The following is a 20473-nucleotide window of genomic DNA, read 5'->3' as shown; positions in this document are numbered from 1 at the left end:
GTTGGCGTGTGTGCAGGCGGGCAGGCATGGACAAGAGTAGGGAGGGAGCTGGGGTGATTCTTAGCAAATCATTTAGTAAATCGAGGAAAAAAAAGACTTATTGAACAAATGCCATACTTTTATTTATTCATTTTAAAGTTTAAAAGAATCAACTTTATTGAGATGTAATTTACATATAATACAATTCAAATATTTTAAGCACAAAGGTTGATGACTTGATAAAAGTGTATACCCATGTAACCACTGCCCACTTATGAGATAGAACATTTCCATCTCCCCAGGACAGTTTCCTGGTGCCCCAATGCCACGTTGATGCCAGGCAACCACTGCTACGGTTTCTATTACTGTTGGTGAGTTTTGCCTACCTTAGTGTAGCATATAAACCAAGGCCCATAAATCATACAACATGTATCCTTTTTTACCTGGCTTCTTTTACTTAGCATAATTATTTTGAGATTCATTGATGTTGCTGAGTGTCTCAATAGTTCATTTTTATTGCAGAGTAGGATTCCAGTGTCTGACTGCAGCATAATTTGTCCATTTACCCAGTGTTAGAAATGTAGGTTGTTTTTACTCTGGGGCTATTATGGATACAAGTGTTATAAACATTTATGTATAAATATATATACATATATGTTTATATATGAAAATAATATATTTATTATATATATTATATATAACTTCTCTTGGATAAATATGTAAGAGTAGGATTGCTCAGCTGTACATGTTTAACTTTGTAGGAAACTGCCAAATTGTTTTCCAAAATGGTTGTAGCAATTATATATTCCTATCAGCAGGGTGTGAACAAATGACATACTTTAAAAAGCAACTTCTTAATTCTATCAAAAATTTGGCTAAAGATGTTCTTGGCCTCCTCCCTTACGTGTCTTAGCTTTTCATCATATTTCATGTTTAGCATCTATTTTCTCCTCTTTTCTGGCATATACTCTTCTTGGGCACCTGAGCGCCCTCCTCTTCCACTTTTTGACTCTCCTCTTCTAATTGTTCAGCGTAGATTTTCTTCAGGTCTTCAGCCTGGCGTCTCAGCCTCTCCTCCACGTGCTTGTAGATGGCGTCAGAGAAGTAAGCCCCTCCGTTGTTCTGCACCGTTTTCTCTATCAGCTCTACCAGCTCCTGCACTTGAGCTTCCTTCTCAGCGTCGCCTGCTCTGTTGCTGAAGGCACAGAAGCGGTTCCCGCACTCCTTGAGGATGCTCCTGAGCTTCACGTCCCCACCTGCTATAAAGTCACGCAGGCTCTGATCCCCCAAATCATCTTTGCGGGTGAACAAGATGACCATGTGCTTCATGGCTGGCCTGCCGAAGACGCTCTTGATCAGTGCCACGGTTTTCTGCTCTTCTGGCGTGTAGCGGCCCAGCTGCAGAACCATGATGATGGCGTGGGGCCCGGGGCAGGAGGAGATGACGCACTGGCTGATTTCCTTGCACGTGGTTTTCAGGGTCTCCTTGGTGTCGAAGAGCCCTGGGGTGTCCACAACAAGAAGGTTCCTCCCCTTCCACTCCCGCGATGCTTTCTGACAGTGCTGGGTGACGGCCTGGGCAGCAATTCTGGAAGGAAATACTTCTTTCCCAAGGATGGTGTTTGCTGTTGCGCTTTTCCCACTTCCCGTTTTCCCCACCAGAACGATCCTCTGCCATGTTCCTATTTGGACTGTAGGCCGCTTAACTATAGTTTATAAATAAAAGGAAAAAGTTTATTTAGATAGAGTTGAACCCATGCCCAAGGCCTCTTAATTCCTTGCCCGCCTGAGTTCATGAATCATCCCAGGTCTTCTCAGCCAGGTGAAGTTTGATTTCACTTAGGGCTCTCTCCCCAGCATCGTCTTCTAGTTTCCATTGCATTCCTCTCTTCTGTTCCTGGGGTGAAAGCAGTGTTGACACTTTCAAAATCTGGTTTTTTTTACTATCTTTTTTTCCATTTGTGTAATGTATGTTTTGTTCTGGAACCGATCCAAGTTTGGTTTTTTAAGATATTTAATCTGAGGTTTCCTGGTGGAAGCAACTGGCACTTCATCCTGTGAAAGTGCTCATTAGAAGCATTAGACGCAGAAGGCTGTCTGACCAGGATGGAGGAAACAGCACAAGTGTATTTCATTTTATGTGGCTGACCCACACGTGGGGACTCGTCATGGAAGGAAGGAGCCATTTGGTGAGAGATGTGAAAGCTGTCTTTAAATCTGTATATGGTATACAGAGCTGAGTTATTTTCCTATTTTCTCAAGCTGCACAGGAAAAGGAAGATAAATTTGATGTCATTATTTGAAAAATACTCCAATATTTAGAAATAATAATGGGTCCCTTATAGGAATATAAAGTGTTTGAAGTGAGTTTAATGTACATCTGGCTCAACATTACAGCATATCTTATATTGGGTGAGAGAATAGATCAGCCAATATCCAAATTTTAAATTACATATAGGTAAATACAACTTAGTAATATTGAACCCAGGGAAGATATAAAATTGAAATAGACCAATGACCAGGGAAGATATACTACAGAAATCAGCTGAAGGGCTCCATTGACATTTTTCACTGAACTAGAGCAAATAATCCTAAAATTCATATGGAACCACAGAAGACCCAGAATAGCCAAAGCAATCCTGAGAAAGAAGAACAAAGCTGGAGGTATCATGCTCCCTGGTTTCAAACTATACTATAAAGCTACAGTAATCAGCACAGTATAGTATTGACACAAAAACAGACACATAGACCAATGGGACAGAATAGAGAGCCCAGAAATAAAACCAGCCTGTATGGTCACTTAATCTATGACAAAGGAGGCAAGAATATACACTGGGGAAAAGACAGTCTCTTTAATAAATGCTTTTGGGAAAACAGGACAGCTACATGCAAAAGAAGGAAGCTGGATTACTGCCTTACACCATACACAAAAATAAACTCAAAATAGATTAAAGACCTAAATATAAGACCTGAAACCACAAAACTCCTAGAAGAAAACATACGCAGTTAACTCTTGAACATCAACATTATAAGTTATTTTCTGGATATGTCTCCCCAGGCAAGGGAAACAAAAGCAAAAATAAACAAGTGGGACGACATAAAACTAAAAAGCTGCCAGTAAAGGGAGCCATGAACAAAACAATTAGGCAAACTGCTGTACTGGAGAATACATTTACAAATGATGTATCTGATAAGGGGCTAATATTCAAAATGTATGAGGAACTCATAACCTCACATGAAAAGATGCTCCATATCACTAATTATCAGGGAAATGCAAATTAAAGCCACAATGAGTTATCACCTCACACCAATTAGGATGGCCAACATAGAAAAGAATAGGAACAACAAATGCTGGCGAGGATATGGAGAAAGGGGAACCCTCCTACACTGCTGGTGGGACTGTAAACTAGTTCAACCACTGTGGAAAGCAATATAGAGGTTCCTCAAAAAACTAAAAATAGAAATACCATTTGACCCAGGAATTCTACTCCTAGGAATTTACCCTAAGAATGCAGGAGCCCAGTTTGAAAAAGACATATGCACCCCTATGTTTATTACAGCACTATTTACAATAGCCAAGAAATGGAAGCAACCTAAGTGTCCATCAGTAGATGAATGGATAAAGAAGAGGTGGTACATATACACAATGGAGTATTATTCAGCCATAAGAAGAAAACAAATCCTACTATTTGCAACAACATGGATGGAGCTGGAGGATATTATGCTCAGTGAAATAAGCCAGGCAGAGAAAGACAAGTATCAAATGATTTCACTCATCTGTGGAGTATAAGAACAAAGCAAAAACTGAAGGAACAAAACAGCAGCAGACTCACAGAACCCAAGACTGAACTAAGAGTTGCCAAAGGGAAAGGGACTGTGAGTGGGGAGGGGTTGGAAGGGAGAGAGAAGGGGAATAAAGGTCATTACGATTAGTGCACATAATGTAGCAGGGGTGGGGGCACGGGGAAGACAGTATAGCACTGAGAAGACAAGTAGTGACTCTATAGCATCTTACTATGCGGATGGACAGTGACTGTAATGGGGTATGAGGTGAGGACTTGATAATGGGGGAAATCTAGTAACCACAATGTTGCTCATGTAATTGTATACTAATGATACCAAAAGAAAAATAAAAGAACTCATAACTAAACACCAAAAAAACAAATGATCTGATTAAAAAAGGGGCAGAGGACCTGAATAGACATTTTTCCAAAAAAGACATACAGATGGCCAACAGACACATGGAAAGATGTTCAACATCACTAATCATCAGGGAAATGCAAATCAAAACCACAGCAAGGTATCACTTCACACCAGTCAGAATGGCTGGTATCAATAAGACAAGAAATAATAATTGTTGGCAAGGATGTGGAGAAAAGGGCACTCTCCTACACTGCCAGTGGGAGTGCAAGTTAGTGCAGACACTATCGAAAGCAGTATGGAGGTTTCTCAGGAAACTTAAAATAGAAATTCCGTACACCCATCAATTCCTTCTGGGAATCTACCTGAAGAAAAATCATTAATTTGAAAAGATATACGCACCCTATGTTTGTTCCAGCATTATTTTACAATTGCTAAGATATGAAAGCAGCCTAAATATATCCATCAGTAGATGAATGGATAAAGAAGATGTGGTACATATACACAATGGAATATTATTCAGCCATAAAAAAGAGAGATCTTGCCATTTGTGATAACATGATGGACCTAGAGGGTATTATGCTCAGTAAAGTAAGTCAGCAGAGAAAGATGAATGCCATGTGGTTACACTTTATGTGGAATCTGAAAAACAAAACAAGTGAATCAAACAAGCAAAACTGAAATAGACTCATGTACACAATGAACAGGCTGTTGATTACCATAGGAGGGGGGCGAGAGGACAGGTGAAATAGGTGAAATGGATTAAGAGGTACAAACTTCAAACTATGAAATAATTTAGTCACAGGGACGGAATATAGCGCAGGGAATATAATTAATAATACTGTAATATCTTTGTATGGTGACAGATGGTAACTATACCTACCATGTGAGCATTTAACAATGTTTATAATTGACGAATCACTAAGTTGTTCATCTGAAACCAATACTGTATTGTATAGAAACCATATTTCAATTTAAAAATTATTAAAAAATGAAACCATATGACATTAGAAGAAAACAGGCAAATTCTTTCAAAACCTGAGTGAGGAAAACTTTCCTAAATTTAACTCAAAATACAAATGCCATATGGAATAAAACTGGTAAATTTGACCTCCAGTCTCCAGTTGCACATGTAAGGAGCTTAGAAGTCACCACTCCATCCCAATAGCCAGCAAAAGGCTGAACAGACTGAAAAATCAACAGCTCTGGGATCCCTAAGAGATCCCTGTGAGAACACGAACAGGGCACACGGCTGACGCCAGCGTGCAGAGCCAGACAGACAAATACCACGTGTCCCGCTTGCTAGTGCAGAGCCCACCGTGGGAGCCAGGGCCAGGCAGGAAGTCCTGAACGGTAATGACCAACTGCGGGAGGCCCCGTGTGGACAACTCCAAGGGTCAATAATTTGCAGGGGACCTAGTTGTGGGGGAGGATCTCCCACACTTTAGTGAGTTTTACGGCTAGGAGATCAACCAGGTTCCCCCAGTATATCAGAAAAGAAATCCCCTGGTGCTTCCAGCATGGGGAGGAGAAAGGGACCCATTCTGAAATACGCCAGAGCGCTCTGCTCTCCTCAACAAGGCCTGTCCTCAGGAGGAGCTAGTTAGCCAGAGCTGACCTGCTGGGGTTTTATCACAGCCTAAGTGACCTGGGGAAGGAGATACCCAACTCTAGTCAGCTCCAAGCCTTCCCTATAGCAGAAGGGAAATGCCCAGCTCATCCCCCTGGAGCCACCCTGTCCCAGTGAAGGGGGGACACAAAAATTGAGAGGCCCACGTGAAGTTTGCAGTCCAGAGGCACAGGGTGACTGACGCTGAGCCGTAAGCATGGGACTGTAGGACACTTCTTCCCCACACCCTGCCATCACATTGCTGAAGGCTTATCTTTCGTAGCAGCTCCTTTTATCCGGTAATACATCATGTCCGGCTATCAAGAATACACTGTAAGGCATACTAAAGGCAAAAAGCATACTTTGAAGAGACAGCAAGCATCAGAACCTGATGTGGGAGGGATGTTGGAATTATCAGACCAGGAATCTCAAACTATGACTCATATGCTAAGGGCGCTAACGGATGAAGTAAACAGCACGCAAGAACAACTGGGCAATGTAAGCAGAGAGACGGACATCCTAAGAAAGAGCCAAGAAGACATGCTTGCAAAGAACAGTGTAACAGAAATGAAGAGTGCCTTTGACGGCTCGTTAGACACGCCCAGACGGCGGTCATCAACACCGCCTCCTGCCAGAAGAAACCAGGGACTCTTGGAGAAATGACTGATTCAAACAAAGTTCAGGGCAGGAAATGCATAAAATGACCTGGATCACTTCGTTGGACTTCCTGTTTTTTTTTTTTTACATCCTTATTCCAACAAAATAAATTATGAGATAATCCATGAAATCTAAACACTGTTGATAGGACATTTGTATACCTTTGGTATTGTGGCTATGTCTTTTAAAAATAATTTTTATCTTTTAAATTTTCATACTAAAATATTTACAGATGAAATTACATGATGTTTAGTATTTTCTTCAAAATAATCCAGGGGTAGGATGGGAAGTGGGTTGGGATATACATGAAACATGAATGGCCAGGAGTTGATCATTTTTGGAGCTTGGGGACAGATATATGGGGGTTTGTTATGATGCTATCTTCCATAAATGCCTGAAATGGTCCATATTAAAAGGTTTAAGATTATGTGTATGTCTTTGTAACCACTACTGAGTACATACTATATTCCAGGTACTCTGATAGGCATATTGCATAGGTATGTTTACTCCATATAAATACTCTAGAGTGAAGGTGTAATCATTTTTCTAATTTTATAGGTAAGGAAGCCACGGCTCAAAAATGCTGAGAAACTAGCTCGAAGTCACTTTGCTAATAGGTAACTGGGCAGAGAGCGATCCAGTTCAAAGTCGGTCTGGCTGCCCCGCTCACTTGGAACCACTCACTGCACATGGCAGCCTGCTCTCCATTCCTTCCCAGGCCCACGGTTCTACATTTCAGTTTACATCGGGTCACAGACAGACCAGGGGAGGGCAGGGAAGACAGTGCACGCTCTTTCCAGAAACATGAGCTGATCGCAAGCCTGCGATCAGGAAAAGCAATGAGGAGGTTACATGTTCCTCGGGTCTTTTTTTCTCTCTCTTTCAAATTGGGAAGCCAAAAGGAGGCATAGTCAGCAAAATGATCATTTTAAAACTTTCTCAAGTGGTTCTTAGAAGACCTAGAGGACTTCCAGCTAAAAGGAAGGCTGCAAAGTGAAAAAGGCTTACGCTTCAGAAAAGGACAGCCCTTCCACTCTGATCCCAGATCTACCACTTCTAGAAAATTCCTTAAGTTCCTTGAGATTCAGTTCCCTCTGCTAGGAAAATAAAACTAACAATAAAACTGACATTGCAGGGTTGTCAGGAGGCTTTTATAGGATGGTTTCTCCAAAGGTCTCTTAGTTGCCTAGAGCACAGCAGCCACTGTGTTAAAAGGCAGTGCCATCAAATGCCATTGAAATGTAAGAAAACCACAGACCAAACATAATGGAGTGACCTAGAGGCCCACCGCGGCTTAGATTCAGCTGTGTTTACAGGTGGTGTTGCTCCTTCAGAACAGCTGACCCCTCCCGCTAGTAGATATGACTCCCGCCCCATGTCTCATTCTTCAAGGGACCAGCGCCCTTGCTGTGATGTGACGTGCTGGGCTGGGTCTGGACAGGAAGGCCCTAGACTAGGTTCTAGGCTTTTCTCGTCAACCTCACCGACTCCTGCAGAGTCACCAGTTCTCTGGAATCTGATTCTCTCTCCGTGGTTAGGCCTAGAGGACCTCCTTCTGAGAGAAAGGCTGCAGAGGGAGGCAGGTTTGCCTGAGAAGCCTTCTTCCCTGGAGTTGGGCCTTGTGGCTCCTTCCATTTTAACTCACAACCTTCATCCTGGAGCCCTTCCATGTGGCAGCAGGAGTGGAGGCCGGGAGCAGGATTTTCGGGTTAAATATCACCCTCGTGGTGGGTCTCTGTCCCTGGACTGTGATCATCCCAATTTCTTTTTCTTTTTAGCTTTTCCTCTCCCTCCCCACTTTTTGTGACATAAACGATATGTTCACTTCCGGCCTGTTTCTCCTCACTTTTTGACGGTCTTTTTCTCCTCTGTGCTCCGGCCTTGAGACTTCTTAACAGTTACTTGAAGGCCTCATCCCATCTCTTTTCTCTGGAACTGCTGTGAAAAGCGGGAACAAAAAGTTTCTCAGGGAGTAACAAAAAGATTTCAATAAACATTTTGGAGATTTAATGGAGGATTGGAGGTTTAACCTATTTTAAATGTTTTTCTGGAGGAAATATACATTAAAACCATAAAAGACAAAAAAATCGCATGCATAAAAAATCTAAAGGTGGATGTGGAGTTTTTATTTGTAGATGTTATGGTTATGTATCTGGGAAAATCAAGAGAGTATGCTGATAAGCTACTATAAACAAAAGAGAATTTATTAAGTTGATTGGTGCAAAACTAAATAAAAACCATAAAAATTGACTGACAATCAAATAATAGCCAGTTAGATATAACATCTGATTTTTTAAATAACAAAAAGCAAAATGACCAAGATTAAACTCCAAAATTGTGTAAAAAAATCTGTATAAAGAACGTTTCAAGAAACTTCTAAGGATGTGGGGCAAACAGAACCCTCACATAATGTTTAGTGAAAATGACAGTTGGGAGAACCACTTTGGAAAACTCTTTGTGTTTATATATCCAATTTGGAAAACTGTGTTTATATATATTCAGCTTGGAAAACTCTATGTTTATACATACTCAGTTTGGGAAACTTTGTGTTCATATATATTCAGTTAAAATATATTATATATATAAACTCTGTGTTTATATATATATCACATATATATATTTTTATATACTCAGATATCCAGGACACCAGACTATTACACAGTGAATATCCAACAATTCTACCTTTAGATACACAACCAACAGAAATGTGCACTTGTATTCAACAAAAGGTAATGTTTATAATGGTGATACTCAGAATAGCAAAAACCTGGAAACAGTGTAAATGCCAGCAACAGTGTTCTCACCACAAAAAGGAAAGAAAAGAAAATGGTAACCATGTAAGGTGGTGGATATATTAATTAACTTGATTGTGGTGAATATTTCACAGTGTATGCTTGTATCAAATCATCAGGTTGCACGTCTTAAATATGTATAGTTTTTGTCAATTGTACCTCAATGGAGCTGGAAAGTAAAGTAAAATGCTAAAAAAATGTTTTTAAAATGAAAAGCCAAAACTGTATAACCCAAATTAATTAACTCTGGAAATCTCAATAGTACAACTAGTACATGGAAAAAAAGGTTTCAACTGGGCAAAACTGAAGCACCAATCAAATTACTGGGAAATATTTTCTTTTTCTTAGATAGAATGCAAAATGTATCTTCTGTGGTTCTAGCCAATCTGAACTACCTGTGGTCAGAGGTGTCAGAGGGAGCAAATGTATTTTTCTTCAAACTTAAGGAAAAGTATCAGTGCAGGTAGTTTTCCTGGGGAGAACTTGAGTTTGTGTTCTTATTGTAGTGTTTCGTAGTGTAAAGCACTTCTGAGGATGTTGTCTCCTTTGAGCTATGTTCTCCTGTGAGTTGGGTTCCATTTAATGTATTCATATCATATACATATACATATACACACACACAGAGATGCATGTGTATATACATGTGCGCATATGACTTGCTTACTTCTTCCCTTTTTCATTTTTAGGGTGGCAGTTTGTCCTGTTGATGTGTTAGGTTTTTTTCCCATCTTGTTATTTTCTCTTTTCTCTTATATAGTATTTTGATCTGTTTGTCTTTCAGTCTTATGGTTCTATGGACATTGACAAAACTACTACATTATGTTTTTAAATTTTTTATTTTACTGTGGTAGTGTGAGTCCGGGGAAAGGAAATCCCAGGGCAAAATACTTCTAAAAACCAAAATCAGTCAAAGGGAGAAATAAAGTTTAAAATCCGTTTATTGCTCACAAACTGCAGTCCCAGGCCATCTCTATTTCCTGCTCCAGCAGATGCAAAAACTGGCCTTTCCCTCACCTCTTAGGTACAGATAAGCCCTCCTTGCCCAGGTAATTACCCATTGATATGGAGATGAACTTCTCTACACCCCTGAGGAATGATGTAAATGCACTAAAGCCATACTTCTCTCCACCCTTGAGCGCCTGTTGATATGCAGATGTACTAAAGCCAGGTGATATATTCTGGATAAATTACAATTTTACCCACAAGCCACCCCTCCAGAAATCTCACCTTACAATTTACTCGTTCCCCTTCTTCCGACCAAACTAATGACATATAATAGCAACAGTAATAAAATCATGATAATCCTCAAGCCAGAGGATTCAGCCTATGCAGATTAAGTAAATGTACTTTACAGCACAATCTCTCACTAAGCACACAATATGTTTCTACATTTGTTTACTCATTCCTAACAACCATGCTAGATTACTCACAAAGCTTTTACCAAACATGAGACAAAGTCAAGCCTCTCTTTAAGCATTTTTTTTCTTGACAACAGCAATACAATCATGGTAATTCTCAAGCCAGAGGATTCAGCTAGGTTCAAAGTCCCATGCAGATTAAGTCCAAAGCTCATCCATTTCAGCCATCACAAGGCATCTGCAGCCAGGGGGGCGCATCCAGGACACAAGGATTGTAGAAGCAAATAACTGTGATTGTGGGGGGCCACTTTGCTGTTATTCTAGGAATACACAGGAGGCCAGCTTCCAAGCCTTTTCCCCAAGGTGCCAGAAGAGCCAGCCATCACTGATCCATGTGTTGAAATGTCCAAGGCCATGTCCATTTTATTCCTAATTGCTGCACCCATTTTTGCAATGTATGTCCAATAAAGTGGGTGCCTTGATTGCTCTCAACCACCGGTGACTGGCCGTAGGCTGCAAAGACACACTCTAGGCCTCTCTTGGTGGTTTGCTGATCTGCACAATGTGCAGGGCATTCCTTCTGGGATCAGGTGACTTCTTCAAAGGTCAGTGACAAGCCCCACCGACAGGCTACAGCCCACATTGTCTTTTGCCCCACATGCATCAAATGCTGATGTAGTCATTTGGCCACATCAGAGGCAGGCTTTCCTTCTGGCCAGCACACCTGGGCCAATGCGTCTGCTTCACCATTCCCTGGGATGCCAAAGGCAATTGGCCAGTCACATGATGTACGGTAAGTGTCTGTGCCACACCACTCCGTGGCCTTTGAGTCCAGTCTCTTACCCACCCCGTAATGGGATAGGTAATTATGACCTTGGTCGGAGCTTTTCCAGCGATGGGCTCCATAGCCAGCAAGGCATGGTACACAGCAGCCAGTTGCTTCTCTATCAAGATGTACCAGACCTCTGCTCCTTTCCATAGTTGTGACCAGGCTCCAGCTGGCAGCAGAAGGAACAGCAGTGGCAGAAGCAGTTGCCTTAGGCTCGGGCCATTGGCTGGGGTCAGCGCGGTCAGCAGCAGTGGTGGCACCTCCACGACCACACGAGTATAGAAACGTGTCCCTTGGTGTGAGTGCCACTTCTTCCCATCATGTCTAGGGGCAGCCCTCCCAAAGGTCGCACCCATTATGGCAGTTTTTCGGTTCAGAGGAATCCTGTCAACTACGCCAGATGTGAGTCTGAGGAAAGGAAATCCTGGGGCAAAATACTTCTAAAAACCAAAATCAGTCAAAGGGAGAAATAAAATTTAAAATCCATTTATTGCTCACAAACTGCAGTCCTGGGTCATCTCTCTTTCCTGCTCCAGCAGAAGCAAAAACCAGCCCTCCCCTCACCTCTCAGGTACAGATAAGCCCTCCTTGCCCAGGTAATTACCCACTGATATGGAGATGAACTTCTCTCCACCCCTGAGGAATGATGCAAATGCACTAAAGCCATACTTCTCTCCAGCCTTGAGCGCTGTTTGATATGCAGATGTACTAAAGCCAGGTGAGATATTCTGGATAAATTATAATTTTACCCACAAGTAGGAACACTTAAGATGAGATCTACCAACTAAACAGTTTAGAAGTGCCTCAAAAAATTAAAAATAAAAGTACTAAATGATCTAGCAATTCTACCGCTAGGCATTTATCCAAAACATTGAAATCAGGATCTCAGAGAGATATTAGCATTTCCATGTACATTGCAGCACTATTCTATATAGCCAAGGTGTGCAAGCAACCTGAATGTCCATCAACAGGTGAATGGATAAAGGAAATGTGGTATCTACCTACGATGGAACATTATTCAGCCATGAAAAAGAAAGAAATTCTGCAATATGCAACAACATGGGTGAACCTCGAGGCTTTGGTGCTAAGTGAAATAAACCAGTCACAGAAAGACAAAAACTGCATGATTCTTTTTATGTATGACTAGCCAAATTCATAGAATTAATGAATGGAAGGGTGATTGCCAGAGGCTGGGGGAAGGAGGTAACACAGCAGCATGACTAACCAATGGGCACAAAGTTTCAGTTAAGCAAGATGGATGAGCTCCAGAGATCAGCTGCACAGCATTGCACCTGTCATCAGCAATAACAGATTGTACACATAAACATCTGTGGGAAGGGGCTGGCCTTTTCTTAGTAGTGCCCCTTATATCCTGCTTTGTGACTGTGCTGCCGAAAACCTGGCATTTCTCTTTAATAGGAAATTAATGTCTAGATCTTCGGACCTAGACAACTATCACTTAGTCTAAGCCTACCCTGACTAGGGTGTATACATATATATGTGTGTGTGTGTGTGTGTATAATGATTGCAATGTCCTCTGTGTGTTCATATGCATGGGATGCTTTCCTCTACATCTTCCATTCCATTCAAGGCCCCCAAAAGCCTACAATGTGTCGGTCTCAGAAGCAGAAGCAAAGAGTTCATAAGAGCACAAAACCATAAGAACGCCTTTGCGAGAGAGAGAAAGGGAGAGATTTATTATAAACAGTTGGTTCACACAATATATTATAAAGAATTGGCTCATTTAATTCTGGAAGTGACAGGTCCCAACCTCTACATCAGCAAACTAGAGACCCTGGAGCGCTCTTGGCACAGTTCGATCTGAAGACGTGCGGCTCAGTACTCAGGAAGAGCTGATGTTTCCAGTCAAGTCCAAAGGCCTGGTTCTTAAAGGAAGGAGGAAATAGGGAAGAAAAGAGACAACGAATGTCTGTCACAAGAGGGAAGGCATCTATGTAGAAAGCAGGTAATTCTCAAAAAAAAGAGATCAGTAAAAAAAAGGCAGGAGATCATTTGCGTGGCAGAAAATTTTCTGAAGGATCTGTGCTTTATTTTAAGCCTCTGAGTTCTAGTTATCTTAGTTCAGGATAAAAATTTTAATGATACGTTCTTGTTTTTTCTGGTTATATAACAAGATTGCAAACAAAATGTGAACACGTGGCTTTCTGAATCAGGAGGTTGCCTGGGGCGTTCCTACCCATTTCCTGTTTCCTTCGGCTCACGGGGTACAGCTGCTCATTCAGGACAGCTCTTGACTTGAGCTCTTGAGCTTTCGGATCACATTTTGCAGAAAAATATAAGCAATGAAATCTCTGTGTTATGCCTGGGATGCTTTCTCCTACTTTCTTTATTCAACACCCCCAAAAGCCTACAATGTGCCCGCCCTGAAAGGAGAAACAAAGAATTCCAGAGAGCACATGGCGCCGGGAGACAGGAAACCTGGCCATTCCTCTTGTCCAACAGCCGGCAAGGTGGTAAGTCTGAGGGTGTGTGTGTGTGTGTATGTTGTATATGTATATTTGTGTGTGTGTGTGTTGTGTGTGTATGTATGATTGCATGTGTTATGTTCATGTGTGACCTCACATGTGTATTGTATGTGTTGAATATGTACGTTTACATGTGTGTATGTATGTGTTGTGCTTGTGAGTATATGTATGTGAGAGGAGGTGTGTGTGTTTGTGTGGAGGTTGTGTGTGAACGTGTCTGTGTATTTGTGAGTGTGTCTGTGAGTGCTACGTTTGTGCGATGTGTGTATCTTGTACATGTATGTGTATGCCTGTATGTCTGTGAGTGTGTGTTGTGGGTATGTGCATTTGTGGTGTAACAGAGAGCTGGGGCAAAGGAGTCAGGGGAGCTTTATACCTTTCTGCACTGCCTGGAACTTACTGCTCAGTGGTGGGCTAGACCCACATGTGCGTTTCACTTCATGAGGAGCAGAGCCCAGGGCTGCGGCCGCTGCCTTCTGGGTTGGAAGCCCTCTCACGGGAAGGCTGTTCAGACAGGTTCCAAGGCAGCATGCAGGTGGGCGCAGGGTCCCTGAGTTTTGCTCCCCTCCATCTCACTCCTGTCACCTTGGCTGGCCCTGTCACTGTCTTCATTAAGCCACCCCCTTCTCTCTAAAGGACGAGTGAGATGGCATTGGTGAATACTACCCTGGTGTCCACTGAGGTGTAAGGACGCCCAGACATAAGACCCCCCCAGAGAGATTAGGGAGTCTACAGTTCGCAGAGATAGAAGCACTAACCTCCCTGCTCCAGAAGCCCCTTTACTAGGTAAAATACTGTGTCCTTTCTGGATGTTGCTGACCAGGTCTGGATGAAATTGTTCACCCGACCTGGTCACTCTCTCCTCCAGGACGGTCACCAAACCTTACCGGACCGTATGCATTCTCAGCCTAGCATCTTAGAGCTGATAGAGGGGATAAAGCCAATGACCACACAGCACAGCCACGCTGGCCCCCTCTGGCCAGCTCCTGGGTTTGGGGGGATGGCAGGAGTTTGCTAGGTTAAAGTATGACAACCTTCCAAGGATGTGGGGCCATGGGGAGTCTGTGTGTTGGGGCCCTCCACCCCATGGCCAGGCTTCCCCCACACTGGAGCCTTCATACGGAGACACCCAGCTGACTGTGAGTATCTCCGGGTGTCCTTGGCGTTCTGCAAAACAGTCCTGGGCCTGCCATGTGCTTCCCAGTCCCACAGAGATCAAGCAGATGTAACAGGACAGGGAACTATGTTAGTCTGCAAAGCAGTACCGACCAAAGCAGAGATGCATTATTCTCTCATCAGAAGGCTGACAGTAGTTCCCAGCTGGGGTGACAAGGCCTTACTTTGTAAAGAGGACAAGGAGGAGTTGCTCTAGAAAATGTCATAAGGTGTTGGGTACTTATAGGGGAAGTTCTCAGGAATATCTATTGACACTTATTGGGGTATTGACACTTATGGGGACACTGAGGCCCAAGCAGTGTCGCCGTCCTAACTATGGCCATGAAATAAGCACTAAGGACCCTGGCTCGCAGCAGGACACTGCCCCTCATGGTGAAGGGTCCTGGGTGGAGGGTGTTGTGCACCCCAGCACCCTGGCACCCTCCGCAATCCCTACTGCTGAGTCCTCCCCAGAGGTCAAGCCTGGACCCCCACCTCCAAGCCAGACTCTCACCGTAGCTTCCATTCTTGTCCCCCAGACACATGCTGGACACACAGTATCAGATTCGCTCTGCTCTCCCCTCACAGAACAGCTCCGGGACCCTTTGACCACCCAAAGGCCACCCATTCCACAGGTGGCAAGCCAGTCGTACCTTTCTCCATGAAATCTCTTAATAAGTGACCAGGTCGGGTGAACAATTTCATCCAGACCTGGTCAGCAACATCCAGAAAGGACACAGTATTTTACCTAGTAAAGGGGCTTCTGGAGCAGGGAGGTTAGTGCTTCTATCTCTGCGAACTGTAGACTCCCTAATCTCTCTGGGGGGTCTTATGTCTGGACGTCCTTACACCTCAGTGGACACCAGGGTAGTATTCACCAATGCCATCTCACTCGTCCTTTAGAGAGAAGGGGGTGGCTTAATGAAGACAGTGACAGGGCCAGCCAAGGTGACAGGAGTGAGATGGAGGGGAGCAAAACTCAGGGACCCTGCGCCCACCTGCATGCTGCCTTGGAACCTGTCTGAACAGCCTTCCTGTGAGAGGGCTTCCAACCCAGAAGGCAGCAGCCGCAGCCCTGGGCTCTGCTCCTCATGAAGTGAAACGCACATGTGGGTCTAGCCCACCACTGAGCAGTAAGTTCCAGGCAGTGCAGAAAGGTACAAAGCTCCCATGAAAACTCAAAATAAGACCACAGTGCAGAGAAGGAGGGAAAGAGTACAAATAGGGTCTCTAAAGGAGCTAGGGTGTCTAAGGCCCTGCCTCCCCACTTTGATTAATCTGCTCCCCTCCTAATAGATGCAAAAAATGCACAAGTCAGGTGTCCCTTCACAAAATCTCAATTAGAACATAAATTAGGGGGATGACAGTACAGCATAGAGAATATAGTTAATTATACTGTGACATCTTTCTATGTTGGCAGTAATGATACTAATTGGGGTGAGCATTTAATAATGTAGATAATTGTGGAATCACTATGTTGTATACTTGAGACCAATACAATATATATTGTATATCAACTATCCTTCAATAAAAAGTCAAATGCCTCTTAAAACTTGGTTGAACCACCAGTAAGACATATTATTTTCTCTAGATGAAGGAAGAAGAAAATGAACAAATTATCCAGGCGAATCCCCCAGAAGCGCCTCGTCGGGATCCTAAACAAGATGTGCTGGGAGGTAAAACTACTTTCTAGCAGAGGGAGCTTGAGCGCATGTGGACGGGGACGTCTGACGGGCGGGGTGCGCGCTGTGAGAGGCTCTGCCGCATCGGGGCCTCGCCGCCCAGGCTGCCACCCGAGGGCTCTCAGGCTGGGGCCTTTCTTTACGCCAGCCAAAAAAGAGGGAAAAGGCCCCCGAAAGGCATGCCGGGCGAAAGGAGGCAAGAGAGAGCACCAGTGGCCCCCCCCTACTGAGGGTCTGTCCCGGGCCCAAGTGGAGGGGCCTTGCTCATTCTCGGTTTCCTGGGAAAGAATGTGCTCATGGTGGGTGTGGCAAAATAACTCACTTTAGCCTGTGGCTTGGGAGCCCACAGACCCTGCGTGGCCCCGTGGCGAGTTCAGATGTGAGAGTTCCCGGGTCACGGGGCTGAACAAGCAGGCTGGGCCGGGCCACTTCTTCACAACTGGGCTCGGCCTTCTCAAGCAGTTCTTTTCCGTCAGAAGCCCCCACATCAGGCTCAGGTGCTTAACATTCACAGGCTCAACTCTGTCATCTAACCTGGGGACAATATTTAGGAACGCTGGGAATCCATCCGTGTTCCTGGCCAGAAGAAATGATGTGTGATGCATTCTGTCTTTTAACAGAATGCTTTTCTCTGTGAATTTCAGTGGCCTGGGCCCGTGGGAGAAAGGACGTGGGCCAGGGATACTGTCGGGGGGTAGTGCTGGTGCAGGTGCTAGGCTTTCCCCGCAACCCCAACCAGGCCCTGAGGTCAAGGAGCACCCCCAGGGCAGCCTCTGGTGAGGCTGAAAGCAGTGAGTGCATGGTCTGCAGCCCCAACTCCCTCTGCTTTCTCCCAATGCTTCCAGGCCTGAGAGAACTGACCCCAAAGAGACTGAGGCTCCTCCTGGTGGGGAAAACCGGAAGTGGTAAAAGCGCGACAGGGAACAGCATCCTCGGCAGGCGCGAGTTCGAGTCCAGGCTCAGCACCAGACCAGTGACCAGGGCCCTCCAGAAAGGAAGGCGACGCTGGGCTGGGAAGGAACTCGAGGTGATCGACACCCCCGATATTTTGTCCCCCCATGTCCCGCTGGAAGTGGCAGCTGGCGGCATCAGTGAGGCCATCGCCTTCTCCTCCCCGGGGCCCCACGCGGTGCTCCTGGTGACGCAGCTGGGCCGCTTCACAGCAGAGGACCAGGCGGTGGTCTGGCGCCTGCAGGAGGCCTTCGGGGTGGGCATCCTGGCCTACACCATCCTGGTGTTCACCCGGAAGGAAGACCTGGGTGGGGGCTCCCTGGACCAGTACTTGCGGGAGACGGACAACTGGGAGCTGGCCTGGCTGGACGTGGTCTGCGCACGGCGCCACTGCGGCTTCGACAACAGGGCGCAGGGCGTGCGGCAGGAGGCCCAGCTCCAGGAGCTCATGGAGAAAATTGAGGGGGTCCTGTGGGAGAACGAGGGCCAGTGTTACAGCAACAGGGCTTACCTGTACTCCCAGCAAATCGCGCGGCCCAAAGGCCTGCAGGCACGGCCCGCGGCCGAGGGGCCAGGCTGGGAGGAAGCGCTCAGTGAGCAGCCCTGGCGGGAGGGCCTGCGCCAGGTCCAGAAGGAGTCGGAGGAAACGCACCGACGGCCCCTGGGGAGGGCGCTCGTCTGAGCATCTGCTGCACTTCAGGAGGCTCGCTGTTGCCTGCGAGCCTCCCTCAGGCCCTGTGCCCAGCTTCCAGCTGCTCACTTGCCCTCTCCACCCCATGGGGTGCAGACCATCCCGGCCTCCGGCCAGTGTCCGATGCGGCCAGAGGAGTGCGGGTGCCAGAGTTCCCAGCTCCATCCGGGCCCTTCCTCACGCCTTCCAGAACAGGCAGGCGCTCCCCATGCCCGTCTCCTGTGGAACCTCATTTCTCAGTTGGCATTTCATTTCTTGAGGGCCTTATCCTCACTCTGACAGAACCAGAGCTTTCTGAGGGCAGGCCTGTGCCTCATTCTTCCACAGGAAGCCCACAGCGTCCTGGTCGCTGGACTCACCCATTAGACGCTGACGCAGCGAAACAGAGTGGGACATTGACCGGGCAACATCCCACCTCTCGGGCCATAGCCCGGCCTGGAAGGAGTGAGGCCGAAAGGCCTTGACGTGTGAGCTGGGTGCAGGGTGCAGTGGGTCAGCACAGAGCAAATGATCTGCGGTCTGAGGAAAGGACAGAGATGCTGGGCTGCTGAGGAGGAACCAAGGAGCAATGCAGAAGCAGCCTTTTTATTCAATCTTGGAAGAGGTCGTTGAATCCCCCTGGGAACTTCCTGGTAGGATGGATGAGGAAAGAGAGGCACCGGTACCCCAGAAGCCAGGCCTGGTCAAGAGGGTGGGCCCCAGACCAGCTCCAGGACGTGGAGGCCCCAGAGGTGCCAAGTGGACTTGGACCAAAAAGGAGCACTTCCTTCCGGCCCTGAGATGAGGGGGACTATACACCTGCCGCACCCCCTCCCACTATGATGCCTTCCAGCGTTCGAAATGCCTCAGCCTTACCTGCCACCCCTTCCCTTCCTGCTTGGTAGTGAGAAGCTGGTGTGTGTGTGTTGGGGGGTGAGTGTCTGGAGGTGTGAATGGTTCTCCAGAAAAGTATTTGGGGGTACAGAATGGAGGGAGGCAGAGAAGAAAGGGAACCCGCAAAGGAAGCAGTTGAATGACAAACACCACAGGGGGCAGCCTGCCTGGGTGTGGGGAGAACTCAGCAGCACGCGGGCGGGCGTCTTTCTGAAGGGCTGCTCATGCACGCAAGGATCAGAAGTGAGCAGGATGCCCCTCGGCTTCTGTGGGGTTCCGGACGCTCCCAGGGGACCTCCCAGTGCTGGAAACAGGGCGGTTCTTTCCCTTCTGCCTGTCCACTCCTATGTCAATAAAACATTTATTTGATCATTGGTTTTGATTATGATTTCCTTTGTTATTCTCAGGCATTTGTTCTCCTATGTTACTTGTTTAATTCTCAGAAGAACCTTATTGGCGTTCACTCTGGAATTGTCTCGCATTTATGTATTCAGTTTGGGAGAAGTGGTAACTATTTCAAGGATAAGTGACTCAAGGCCATCTCATTTCTAAGGGAACAGACTTGCAACTTCAGAGCTATTGAATAAAAGCTAAAATCATTTGCCTGGGCATTAGGGTAAGAAAGTAAATTTCTTTAATTTAGGTGTTGTTGTGTTAACCCTGTTAGCTTAATTAATATCAAAATAGAAAATACAAACATTTGATCAAATGACACCCATTTAATGACTATAAATGGGAAGTCACTCAAAATATGTCATTCATTTAAAATTCTAAAGTTCTATAAATTCTCAAATATATTCTTTCAATTATATCACATATGGTGTTTTCTCTCTCTTACTGCTAAACATCAGGGAAGATGCCTCCCACATTTCAGGAGGATCCATGCGGCCCCATTGCCGACACCCCCTCACCTCAGGGATCGGAGAAGGCAGGTCAGGAGTGTTCTGGAAACTCCACGGTCTGCCTACCAGGAAGAAAGAAGTGGTGTGGGTGGGGACGAGGTAGGGTGAGGAGGGGAGAGGTGGCCTTGGCCAAGGCTGTGAAAGTACCCAACTTCAGAATTTGCTATTTTTGAAAACTATCTCTACACTGGAGCAAAGCATGAAAATACGAGGGCGATTAAAAAAGCCCAGTAAGTACTAAGTTCTCCTCTTTGGTAGGTTTAAGCAGCTGTTACAAGTCTTAGGGAAGGTTTCTAGCTCCCAGTCCTCCTGTAATAAACTGATAAACTCTGTAGAAAGTACAAAATAATAATAATTTTTAAATAATTG

The 20473-nt window shown here is 45.3% G+C and overlaps 2 protein-coding genes across 2 annotated transcripts; one reads left to right on the top strand and one right to left on the bottom strand.

Annotated features, from left to right (window-relative positions):
• Positions 1–879: 879 nt before the first annotated feature.
• On the bottom strand, positions 880–2165 carry LOC118919534 (GTPase IMAP family member 7-like). Its single transcript, XM_036899514.2, has 2 exons — positions 2129–2165; positions 880–1661 (listed from the first exon to the last, which is right to left on the bottom strand). Exons 1-2 carry the CDS (start codon positions 2163–2165, stop codon positions 913–915), a joined length of 786 nt encoding a protein of 261 aa, XP_036755409.2. The 3' UTR covers positions 880–912.
• An 11387-nt stretch (positions 2166–13552) lies between these two features.
• GIMAP6 (GTPase, IMAP family member 6) lies at positions 13553–19577 on the top strand. The gene is made up of 3 exons (XM_036899611.2): positions 13553–13838; positions 16597–16681; positions 17533–19577. The coding sequence occupies exons 1-3, from the start codon at positions 13668–13670 to the stop codon at positions 18318–18320; spliced, it is 1044 nt and encodes a 347-aa protein (XP_036755506.2). The 5' UTR covers positions 13553–13667; the 3' UTR covers positions 18321–19577.
• The last annotated feature ends 896 nt before the right edge of the window (positions 19578–20473 follow it).

Source organism: Manis pentadactyla, chromosome 7, assembly GCF_030020395.1.
Source record: "Manis pentadactyla isolate mManPen7 chromosome 7, mManPen7.hap1, whole genome shotgun sequence".
Taxonomy (NCBI): domain Eukaryota; kingdom Metazoa; phylum Chordata; class Mammalia; order Pholidota; family Manidae; genus Manis; species Manis pentadactyla.
The sequence above is the reverse complement of the archived record's forward strand: the minus strand, read 5'-3'. Positions and strand labels throughout refer to the sequence as shown.

Bases quoted from the DNA above. Each gene is read 5' to 3' on its own strand.
- LOC118919534 (XM_036899514.2), bottom strand. From the start codon at position 2,165: ATGGCTCCTTCCTTCCATGACGAGTCCCCACGTGTGG. The intron at 1,662-2,128 runs GTCAGCCACATA...CAGTCCAAATAG, and splicing joins TGACGAGTCCCCACGTGTGG to GAACATGGCAGAGGATCGTT.
- GIMAP6 (XM_036899611.2), top strand. From the start codon at position 13,668: ATGAAATCTCTGTGTTATGCCTGGGATGCTTTCTCCTACTTTCTTTAT. The intron at 13,839-16,596 runs GTAAGTCTGAGG...TATTTTCTCTAG, and splicing joins GTCCAACAGCCGGCAAGGTG to ATGAAGGAAGAAGAAAATGA. The intron at 16,682-17,532 runs GTAAAACTACTT...CAATGCTTCCAG, and splicing joins TAAACAAGATGTGCTGGGAG to GCCTGAGAGAACTGACCCCA.